Raw genomic sequence first — 12,262 nt, 5'->3', positions numbered from 1 at the left:
TCTTAAAATCAAATGTCTTCTTGACCATCTCTAGTCAAGAAGGTCTCTACTTTTCACTTTTCAAATGATAGAAAACCCAGAGAGAAAAATTAAAAATATAAAATAGAAAAACAATCTAATAATCTTAATTATTTATAAATAAATTGTCTTTTGTGTATTTGTTGCAATTAATTATCATTTTGATGCAATTTAAAAGATGATAATGAAATAATGCATTCGAATTTCCCGTAGTGGTCAACGTTACTAACGTTGCAAATGCGAAATAGAAAAATTTCCATTCAATTAGTTGATTGCATTAGAGACAGGATAGATAGTCTAACCCGTCTAACCAGTAGCTTTTTGTTTAAGGACACCAACCACACACCTACGTTGCACAAAATCCACGTATTTATATTATTGAAAATTAGTGAAAATGGCAGCATGTAAATGTAAAGCTATTACTTCCATATTTGGATCTCGTAGTTCTTTATTTATTAATAATAGTAAATTAGGATTTATTAAAACAATTATTCCAAATGAAAGTGAAAGACAATTTGCAACACTTACATCTGCTTTTGGAAGGTCATCAACATTCAGTGAAAATAAATGTAAGGATACATTTGATTATAATCTAATTTATTAGTCACTAGTTACTATACCCTTGATTTTTATAATTGATATTTTATAATAATAATAATAATAATAATTTTAAAATGCAGATATTAAAAAAATTAAAAATGATCGTCAAATTCATGTGTCAAGAAGCTGTTTAGATACACCTAATGATAATTATTACAAAACTCTTGGAATTCCAAAAAATAGTTCATCAAAGGATATAAAAAAAGCATACTTCCGTTTGGCTAATAAATATTGTGATGCTGATGAAAATGATGTTGAAGCTAGAAAAAAATTTCAAGAAGTTGAACAAGCTTATGAAGCCTTGAAGGATATCAAAGATAATAACGATAATAATGATACTAAGGATAATAATAAAGAAGAAGAAAAGGAAATGCAAGAAGGTTGGCTTTTCATTAAAAAATGTACAAATTTCATTGTAACAAACGTGACTACAATTTTAATTGGAACTTTTCTATTTTTAATAGCAATTTTTTGCTATTTTCAATTATTTTATTTTGTTTGGGTATTTGCAAGATTCTCAGTGATGGGTTCACTTGCTTGGATTATTTGGTGTGTATTTACTTCACTTTTTTAGTAATTTTATCTAAAAAAAAAAAACAAATGAAAACCAAAATAGAATAAACAAGTAATAATAAATAAATAAATTTACCAAAAAAAAAATGTGTTATTGCCTTATTTAATGAAAGAATGTTTAACTTGAAAATATATATAAAATATAAACTAACTTAAAATTAATTATTTATAAATAAATTGTCTATTATATGTGAATTGTTGCAATTAATTATCATTTGTTAATGATCATGCAATTTAAAAGATGATGAAATAAAGCAGTCAAATTTCCAGTAGTGCTTAGAAATATTAAAAAAATCTCTAAGCTCTAACGTTAAAAATACTAAATAGAAAAATTTGTTATTATTATTTTTATTCAAGAAGACTAGAGAACTTGAGAGAAGGCAGTTCTCTATAGTCTGTCAACTGGCCGACTGCATCGACTGCATTATTCTAGACAATCTTACCTTTTTTTAAGGACACCAACCACACACCTACGTTGCACAAAATCCACGTGTTTATATTATTGAAAATTAGTGAAAATGGCAGCATGTAAAGCTATTGCTTCCTTATTTGGATCTCGAAGTTCTTTATTTATTAATAATACTAAATTAGGATTTATTAAAACAATTATTCCAAATGAAAGTAAAAGACAATTTGCAACACTTACATCTGCTTTTGGAAGGTCATCAACATTCAGTGAAAATAAATGTAAGTATACCTGTGATTATAATCATATTTATTGGTTACTACTCTTGATATTTATAATTGATATTTTTAAATAATAATAATAATAATAATAATTTTTTAAATGTTATATTACAGATATTAAAAAAATTAAAAATGATCGACAAATTCATGTGTCAAGAAGCTGTTTAGATGCATCTAAAGATAATTATTACAGAATTCTTGGAATTGAAAAAAATAGTTCATCAGAGGATGTAAAAAAAGCATACGTTTGTTTGGCTAAAAAATATCTTTGTGACACTGATGAAAATGATCTTGAAGCTAGAATAAAATTTCAAGAAGTTGAACAAGCTTATGAAGCGTTGAAAGACAATGAAGATAATAACGATAATAACGATAATAATGAAATAGAAAAATATGATATTGGTCCAGATCGTGTTATGGGATGGGCTACAAGTTTAATTCCATATACTCAATTTTTAATGATGGCTAGTCTATTTGTAACGGTAGTTTTTTTATTTTTACTAGTGGTAAATTTGTTAATTGAATTTTTTTTGTCTTGTATAATACTTGTAAAATTGACATTTATTGGTTTAGCTGCTGGGATTATTTGGTATATACTTGTTTAATTTTTGCATCAACTATATATGTAAAAAAAAAAACAAATAAAAACCGAAATAGAATGAATAGAGTAAATAAAGAAATAAATTTATAAAAAAACGAAAATTTGATAATGTCTTATTTACTTTTCAGTCTTTATAAAAGAATAATTAACTTAAAATTAAATCGTCTATTGTGTATTTGTTGCAATTAATTATCATTTGTTAATGATGCAATTTGAAATAATGATGAAATAATGCAGTCGAATTTCCGGTGGTGCTCAAAAATTAAAATAACCGTGTAGTGACATCTGTGTTTGTAGTCACTTGGATCTATGCAAACTCGCCATTTTTTTTTTTTTTTTTTACCGGCATTTAGGGGGGAAAGACGTAATTTTTGCTATTGCCACGTGCCCACGTGTTCGTGTTATCGTTAACGATTCTAAATGACCAACAACCTCAAAAGTGAATTAATTTATTGAAGTTTTATCGTTATTTAAAGATAAATATTGATGAGTTTGTTATTAAATATATTGTTAATTGTGTATATTTATTAAGTATATCGTTGTCATGATGGAATTAGAAAAACAATGGGAACTATATAATCGTTCAGGTAAGGTTACCAAAAACAGTACATCTAGTATTTCATTTATTTTAACCATTAATTTTATTTATTATTAATAATTATTGTTTATATAAAATTTTATGCTATTAATTGATAAATAATAATTTTATTCTTGTTCATTGCTATTCATTTTGCAAATAATACCATGGAAATTATATTGGGTGAATATTTATTAAATTCTTTGCATTGTTTATTCAAATAATATATTGAAAAATAATAATAATTTTAAATGTAAATTATTTTTAAGATAAATTTTGTTTAATTAAAATGATAATTAGCTAATTTATTAATTTTTTTTATTCATCAGAATTAGAAGCAATGTTGGAACGAATTGAAAATGAATTACCAGATGAATTGCTTTATGTAAACACAACAAGGATACCAGTAACACAGCCAAAATTAACACCAGCTCAAAGTCAAATGTCAATTCCATCACCAACAGTTGTACAACAACAACAATATAATTATCAACAGCAGCAACAACAACATAATTCACAACAACAACAACAACAACAAGAAAATCAGTATCATGATTCAGATGTCTATCAATACATTCAACAAGAACAAAAGCTTCATGCCCAAAAAAATCAGCAAAGTTCACAACAATTTACTCATCAACAATCCAATATGTCAGCTCTGTCAAGCCAAGAGTCAAATCCAGTGATAAAAATTGAAAAAGAAGAAGTAAATGAAGATTCACAACAATTTAGTCATCAACAGCCAAACATGGTAACTCTGTCAAGACAAGAACCAATTAAAAATGAATTTAATTATTCAAATAAAATGATAAAAGTTGAAATGAATGAAGTAAATCAAGATTCACAACAATTTACACATCAACAGCCAAATATGGTATCTCAATCAAGACAAGAACCAATTAAAAATGAATTTAATAATTTAAATCAAGTGATAAAAGTTGAAATGAATGATACAAATCAATATAATTATTCACAAAATCAACAAATACAACTGATACAGCAACCACAACAATTAGTACAAAAATCTCAATCAAATTTTGCACCAAGACGACAATTAATTACCATACCAAGATCACAATTAAATGCTTTACCAAGAAAACAATTAATTGCTGTTTCAAGATCACAATTAACTGCAATACCAAAGTCACAAATTATAATGAGTAAATCAAATCAAGTTGTTATTCAAAGACCACAACAAATTCTTGTACAAAGATTACAACAATTAGCACCAGGTCAAAGAATGCAACAAATTAGAGTACAAAATCAATTGCAACAACAACAACAACAACAACAACAACAACAACAACTACAACTACCACCACCACCACCACCACCACAATATCAACAACAGCAACAACAACAGCAACTACAACGACAACAACAACAACAACAACAACGTGTTGTTCTCAGTCAAAATTCTGTTCAATCAGGTAAATTATTACTGTTATTAAATCATAAATAAATACTTGATAATTTTTAAATTTTATTATGAATATTCCAGGTATACCAGTTCAAAAAATATCACCAGAAACAATTAAAAGATTTCAAAATCAATTGAAAATGATTGTTCATTCAAATGTGTGTATGCAAACAGAAGCCAGAGCTAAATTAAATAATCAAACTTATCAATGCTCAGTAGCAAAATGTTCTAACATGAAAGAAAAATTAAATCACATGAAAACTTGTTCTCCAAACTCTGCCTGTAAAGATGTACAATGTGGATTATCAAAAAAACTTATTGAACATTATAAAGACTGTAAAGAATTAAATTGTCAATTATGTGGAGATTTAAAAAAAAAAAAAGTTATGCAATTAACAAGAAATCGCACAATGCAACCAGTAAGAATTCAGCCACTAACACAACAATTAAATGATTTTAATAATTAATATTTAAGTGCAATATTGAGAATTAAAATAAAGTAACAATATGATAATTTTTCATGATAAATTCATATGAATTATATTTATTATTGCATATCATCAATTTGGCTATTCATTAATTATTAATTTTATTGTATGTTCAATTATCCACTTGGATTGTTAATTATTAAAATAATCAAAAGATTGTTGTTAAAAAAAAAAATACATATATTTTTGATTGTGTGTATAAAATTTTTTCATTAATTAAAATAATAAATAATGTTGAATAATTTAAAATAATAAAAATGAATTTTTTTTACTTAAATGTTAATTTGTTAATTATTATTTATTTTAATTAATTTATTAATTAAATATTTGCTTATTAAAAAAAAAAAAATTTAACATGTTTATTTTTTTTTTTTTTATAAATAAAATAGAGAAATATTTCTCTATGTGATTAATTATCCCAGAAAATTGAAAAAATCACAGAGAAATATTTTCATGATAAATTGCCAACAATAGAAATTTTTTTTCATTATATTATGACTAAATTATTTATTTTGTTCAAATCAAACAACAAGAAATGTTATTAGTTTAAAGAAGAAAAAAAAGTGCATGTAAATAAATAGCTATAGTTTATGCAAATAGGAATAAATAGAAATGAAAAAGGAAAATTTTAATAAAGTTGCATCATGCATATTATCATCAAGCTCCATTTTTTTTTTTTCCATGAATATTGTAACAATGGCATCATTATAGCTGAGAATTTAATGACATCATTTTTAAATTTTTTTAATCCATCTATAAAATCAAGACGATCAAATTTCGCGTATTCCGATTATTCTCGATGAGTCACGAAATCATATAATAATGATAAACATTTTCCACGAAAAATATATTCCAGGGAATTCTAGGGTCTCTAGCAGTCTCTAGAAAATACCACGACATCAGAGCCACTCTTCCAAAACTAAATGACTTTTCTTCCCCCCTCGCCACACCTAACGCGTCATAATTCACGTTTTACGTAGTAGAAACTTTACATTCGAACAAAAATAATTCTCAAAAATGGCTGCCTAAAAGTAATCATTGTTGTTATAATAATTAAAAATGTGCCTTGTGACAATGGAATCATCTAAAATAAATGTTAATTACAATAAAGAATTTACAATATTTGGCGATAATAAAACATATACTTGTGAATTTAATAAAAAACATTTAGATTTATTGTGGAATAATAATAAATTGTGGCCACAACATTGTAAAAACGTCGAAAAAGTTTGGCCTTGCTGTAAGTTTTTCATCATATATCTACATTAATTCATCACTATTATATATTTCACTAAATAATATCAAATATCCATCAACACATTCACTCACTCAATCATTATAAATAACTATCTAATATCCTTCAAAAAAAAAAAAAAAACCCATCAATAATAACAATAATCACAACAACAACAATAATAATAATAATAGTAATAATAATAATTGTAACAATAAGTTTACATTAATTTATCAGTATCCATATTTGTTGTTTAAATAAAATTAGGCTATCAGTAATATATTTTCCTCATTTCGTAAAACAACAATGTGTTTTTTATTTTTCAAAATATAATAATAATAATACTTGTTATTTAATAATTAATATTGAAAGTTAATGAGTGTCCTTGTCAGAGTTCATAGTACTATCTCTTATCTGACTGATAAAATATTTAATCTGTTTTTTTTTTATTATTATTACTTGTTAATGTTGTTACCTATTTTAATAATTGTTTTTTATTTTTATTTCTAGTGATACACAGAGGTGGGACATCAAGACAACACAACATTACAACATATTGTCGATAAAAAAAAAATTATACATATTGTTAATTGAATTTATTGACAAATCGCTGAGTTGCAGTGACGACTAGTAAATTAAAAGTATAATTATAAAAAATATTAAAAATGTATTCAACAAAAGAAATTGATGCATCTCTTAATAGTCATAAAAACGAAAATTATCGTATGACTCATTCATTGAGTATGGATGATGCACGTTGTAATATAGAAAAAAGAAAAAATAATATATTTAGTAGTGTTATGAGTATGTTTGGATCAGTTGGTAATATTGTATCAAAATTACCAAATTTTATGACAAATATTAATAATACATTATCAGTAACTGTATTGCCAAATAGTACAATAACATCTGAAGATTTATTAAGAAATTTAACTGGTAGTAATGAACATATAACAACAGACAACATGTATGCCAATAAATCATCAAATTTTAAAGAATTATTAAGTACAGATATTGGTAGTAAATTATTATTATCACAACATGATCATTTTATTGATAATAAAATAATACATACATTTGATTGGATAAAAGAAATTCAACATTATCAACAAATTCAACAAAATCATCAACAAACAAATGATTTAAATATTGCTATTGCTGAAAGTTTAAAAATGGATAAAAATTATAATGATAATATTGATAAATTACATTTAAATAATATAGATATTAATGATGAATCAAAAATGTATAAAGATAAAATGAAAGTTGATGAAATGGTTATTGATATTGATACTGATGTACCTGAAAGCCAGATAAATAATAATGAAGAATTGTTATTTAAAAAATCATTGACAATTAAGTCAAGACGTAAATGTAATGTTATTGCTAAAAAACGTAAAAAAGGTAAAGGCAAATTACAATTAAGAAAATCTGGTGTTAGTCAATCAAAACATAGAAAAGAAAGAATAAAACATAATCTTTATTCAAATATACAAGATGATCTTGATACTTGGGAAGGTAATTATATAAAAATTAATAATACTGACAAAGTTGATGATGAAATATTGCAAACTACTGGTAATGAATCAGATAGTTCATATGAAATTATACCAAATTATCCAATGTTTGTTGATACTTATGTACTTGATAATTCAACAAAAATTAAAGATTGCAAAAATAAAAAATTGGATAAATCTGAAACAGTTAAAATGACATATGAAGCTAAAAGTTGCCCAGAAAAAAATAATGTTGATACTTCATTTGTCATACGTGAAAGATCAATATCAAATAATTCAACTGATTCTGATGATTTTTCAATTGTTTTTGCTGGTGGTTCAGATGGTTCAGACTGTGAATGTAGTACTGATGATGAAGAAGATGATGATGAGGATGAAGATGAAGATGATGAAGATATTGAATTTGAAGATGAAGATGTTGAATTCCAAGATGAAGATTACGAAGAGTTCGAAGATGAAGATTACAACCATTATGAAAAAAAAGAAAAGAAATCTACAAACAACAACAAGGTATATTTAATTTAATAATATTTTATTTGACATTATTTTTTCCTCAATCACTAATTTATCATGTGAAGCTTTGAATAACATGTAAAATAAAATAACAAGATGAAAAAAAAAAAAATAATAGAATAACATAAAAAGATAAATCTTGAGCTGAATTAATTTTGCATAATCAACGAGGACATCATTTAATTATCATATTAATTAAATATCTAACGACACTTGGTATTTATTTATTTATTATTTTTTGTTATTTATTAGGTTCAATTTAATCTTCAGCCAACTGTTCATACAATGATTAAATGGAATTTTGCATATCGAGCTGCTCGTCGTGGACCCTGGGAAGAAATGGCTCGTGATCGTGATCGTTTTAAAGGAAGAATTCATCGTGTTGGACGTGTACTTGACAAAGTATTGAACACACAACACCGTGATTGCATTTGGCATGAAAGATTTGCCACAGAATAATATTATAATAATATAAATAAATAAATAAACAAGATAAAAAATGGTAAATAAATTGTTAGGAAATTTTTTTAAATACAAAATGTTAAGATAAATATGGAAAATTGAATTTGACAATTTGGTGCAATATGGTGAAATTATGGGAATTCATTTTAGTCAAATTTATTTAGTTCTTTGATTAATTTACCAGAACAAATATAAATTTTAAATCATTGTTGTTAAATTTTTCAAATTGTCATCAATTAATCTCTTTTATTTGTAATTTAAAAAAGTCGAGATTTTAGTTTATTTTAATTCCATTATCTTGTATTATTTTAATAATTCCAACAATACATCTATTGTATATACTGTTTAACAATTAATACAGTGAATTTAATTTACACAATATAAAAATCCCAAATTATTTGTTTTTTCTATTAGAAATATTCGAAAATCAATATCGAAATATTTTCATATCCAAAATCTATAATCATAATTTGTTGATTTTTAATATTGGGATTTATAAATAATTAAGAAAATTTGAATTTTAAAATTATTAATTTATTGAAAAGTTAGATACTTTTTCGGCTATTAATATATTTTTTTTTTTTTTTTTTTTCAAAATTTAAATATGAATTCTCGACGTTTAAATTTACACCAGCTGTATAAAAAAAATCATTTATTAATTTATTAATTCGAATTGTATAAATGTAAGTAAAAAAAAAAAAAACAATTAAGTCATAAGAAAATTATCTTGTCATTTAATTTGCAACAGCTGTTATTAATTTAAAAATAAAATAAACTATAAAAAAAAGGGTCGTTTTTGTAGGATTCATTATTTCTTAAAATATAATTTTTTTGTTTAAAGTCCCACATGTATCATAGTTATGTGAAAAAAAAAAAAGTTAAAAATAAAGCTAATTTCTTTACACTAATATAATGATTGTTCAATAATTTATATAATTATATTGCGTAGAAAATATATGAAACTAAGAAAAGGAAAAATATATAATGTTTCGGATGAGTGGAAATGATTGCACACACGCAAACCAACGCCTGTTGCTTCCTTGACAATGTTAACATATTATTTTTTTTTTCATATTTTAGTTATTCCCATAATAATAAAGCATCAGCCAAGACCAAGTCGATGAGATTTAATTATATAATTATAATGATGTCAAGGGTACCAGATATTACATGATCATAATATAAAACTTGAGAATTTGTTAATCATTTGTCGTTGTATATTATTTATTAAACAATAAATATTATCCAACTGATAATATTTATTTTATCTATAAACAATAAATTTAACAATGTTATTCTTCTCATTCGGTTGTTCATTCACCCTGACTAATAAGCTATATACCATTACGAAAATATATTTTTTTAAATATACATACATAAAATTAATAACAAGAATAAGAAATATTTTAAAATATAAATAATACTGCATGACGCACTTCACATGGTCACCGGATATTGTCTTTAGAAAAAAAAATATAAAATTTTATTTAAAAAAAAAAATTCAACAACATTTAGTCCATGTCTCTGTTGTGAATATTTTTTTTTCTATATTTAATTATCCAATAATTATGAAACTAAGAAATATTTAAATCGCATAAACCTCTTTTCTAGATCTGAGTCATACTTTTATTTTTATATTTTTTTTAACATTAAAATGTTAATTAACTTAGATATGAATTAATAATTTTTGAAAATAAAAAGTTTAAGAATTTTTAATTGATAATAAGCTAGCTAAGATTTTATTGTTGTTAGTTTTTTAATTGACTAATTTTTTTAAGGAACATAATGTAAAAGTTTGAAGTACTTTGAAGATGAAAGTGTTTGATGAGGAATACGTTGTCATGCCGGAAGAGGATGGGCATGTGTTTAATTGACTCACTCGTATAACAAACTATGGTTTTTATTTTTTGGTGTTGCAATAAAGTTAGCTAGTATAGGTACTTGATAATAGAAACTTCATGGCCTGGTGATCAACACATTGACACGTTGTCGAGCAACAATATATACCAATTTAATAAATAATATTTTTTTTATTAATCGAAATTTATTTAGCTTTTAAATATTTTTATTTTTACGTAGGAATAATTGTTTAGTTGATTATTAGCTTTTTGGTCAAGGTTAAAATTCATTTAAGCAAAATATTCATGAATAATTTATTAACTTTATTGTTAAATTTATCGAGTTAAATAAATCAATATAAAAATCATATATGATTCAACAATTTTCAGAACATCATCTTGACTTTCTAATCAAACGAAACTGTCATCAATTATAATATTATTTTTTAGCTAAACACACATGTCTCCTTCAAATATTTTTTATGGCTGTTTATCTTTGAGATTTTCACTCTTCAATTAATTTTAAATAAAGATACATATTTTTTGCATGTCCAGTAGGTATCATCATAACAAAAAAAAAAGAGAGATAAATCGATCTGAGCTTTCACCTTTTCACGATCAACCAGATATTAATCTCAATAAATTAAAACCAAGGTATACTCATGTTAAGTTTAAGGATCCATTTGCGTCACCTTTTGTAATCAAAAAATAAGATGAAAAAAAAAAAAAACATTAAAAATGAAATCTCGCCATGGACAGTCACTTGGCCCAATTTACAAATAAGGCACCATTGTCTTGTGACACCGATAAATTTAGATATATATAATAAAATTAATTTCGTAAATTTAATTATATTTTTTTAAAACACAATATCTAAATTGACATATTTAAAATGATGATTATGTATTATTTTAAATAACTAATAATTGAGAAAGTCAATGGTGAACGATGAAATATATTAAATTTAAGATGAATTTTTTTTTTTTTAAATTTACATCGAGAGATTTGCCTAACGATCCATGATCAAGGATGATTTTCACAGGGATTATTTGAGAGCCAACTATAGTTATATATACAGACACAACCGTGACAAACAAACTTTCGCTTTGCCGTGAAATTTAAACATCTTTATTTAATATTACCTTTTTTATTTCTTCTTTCTTTCTTTATATATTTATTTTTCATATGTGAATTTTAGCATTTAAAATTATTCTTGGAATTGATATTTTTAATTCTTGATTTTTATGTCAGATACTCAGATATTACCTAATTTATAAATAAATATTTAAATATAATAATGTAAATAATAAAATTAATTATTATTAAAAAAATAAATAAAAATATCTGGACCTGTCAGAGCGAAATCAATTAGAGGGCGAAAGTTAGTCACCAAAGCGTGGAAATGCATAAAACCTTGATGGGTTTTAATGACTTCCCTGATTTTTTTTTTTTGCAATATACAATACAATTGAGTTCATCATTATTACAACTCCACGACACCATAACAAATTAATAAAATAATTTAAAACAAAGAAAAGCTAAAAAATAATTATTCTCTATCTTTTTTTTCGACAATTCAACAAAAATTATTTCTCTTTAGAATTTTAAATGGATATTTGTTTATTTTTTTTTTTTCTTCTAAAGTAGAACACAATGAATCGATTGATGGTAGAAATACATGGTGCCCACTTGGAGAACAGTAGATACCTCCTGGTGAGTGGGGAGTTGAACGAA

The 12,262-nt window shown here is 24.3% G+C and overlaps 4 protein-coding genes across 6 annotated transcripts; all 4 read left to right on the top strand.

The window, feature by feature from the left end:
* Window positions 1-23: 23 nt before the first annotated feature.
* On the top strand, window positions 24-1,192 carry LOC122849414. Its single transcript, XM_044148110.1, has 2 exons — window positions 24-587; window positions 699-1,192. Exons 1-2 carry the CDS (start codon window positions 413-415, stop codon window positions 1,190-1,192), a joined length of 669 nt encoding a protein of 222 aa, XP_044004045.1. The 5' UTR covers window positions 24-412.
* Window positions 1,193-1,563: 371 nt separating this feature from the next.
* Window positions 1,564-2,616, top strand: LOC122849412 (protein tumorous imaginal discs, mitochondrial-like). Its single transcript, XM_044148109.1, has 3 exons — window positions 1,564-1,878; window positions 1,993-2,360; window positions 2,608-2,616. Exons 1-3 carry the CDS (start codon window positions 1,710-1,712, stop codon window positions 2,614-2,616), a joined length of 546 nt encoding a protein of 181 aa, XP_044004044.1. The 5' UTR covers window positions 1,564-1,709.
* Window positions 2,617-2,869: 253 nt separating this feature from the next.
* On the top strand, window positions 2,870-4,945 carry LOC122848600 (putative uncharacterized protein DDB_G0271606). Of its 3 annotated transcripts, none has more exons than XM_044146783.1 (3): window positions 2,870-3,066; window positions 3,395-4,486; window positions 4,558-4,945. In XM_044146783.1, the coding sequence occupies exons 1-3, from the start codon at window positions 3,024-3,026 to the stop codon at window positions 4,941-4,943; spliced, it is 1,521 nt and encodes a 506-aa protein (XP_044002718.1). In that variant the 5' UTR covers window positions 2,870-3,023; the 3' UTR covers window positions 4,944-4,945. The 3 variants fall into 3 exon arrangements, with proteins under 3 accessions (XP_044002718.1, XP_044002717.1, XP_044002719.1); XM_044146782.1 differs by having other exon boundaries at window positions 3,386-4,486; XM_044146784.1 differs by lacking the exon at window positions 2,870-3,066 and adding an exon at window positions 3,180-3,239 and having other exon boundaries at window positions 3,386-4,486.
* A 955-nt stretch (window positions 4,946-5,900) lies between these two features.
* Window positions 5,901-9,869, top strand: LOC122848599 (chromatin-remodeling ATPase INO80-like). Its single transcript, XM_044146780.1, has 3 exons — window positions 5,901-6,204; window positions 6,709-8,225; window positions 8,481-9,869. The coding sequence occupies exons 2-3, from the start codon at window positions 6,864-6,866 to the stop codon at window positions 8,685-8,687; spliced, it is 1,569 nt and encodes a 522-aa protein (XP_044002715.1). The 5' UTR covers window positions 5,901-6,204; window positions 6,709-6,863; the 3' UTR covers window positions 8,688-9,869.
* The last annotated feature ends 2,393 nt before the right edge of the window (window positions 9,870-12,262 follow it).

Source organism: Aphidius gifuensis, linkage group LG2, assembly GCF_014905175.1.
Source record: "Aphidius gifuensis isolate YNYX2018 linkage group LG2, ASM1490517v1, whole genome shotgun sequence".
Classification (NCBI taxonomy): domain Eukaryota; kingdom Metazoa; phylum Arthropoda; class Insecta; order Hymenoptera; family Braconidae; genus Aphidius; species Aphidius gifuensis.
This window is presented reverse-complemented; position numbering and strand designations above follow the sequence as displayed.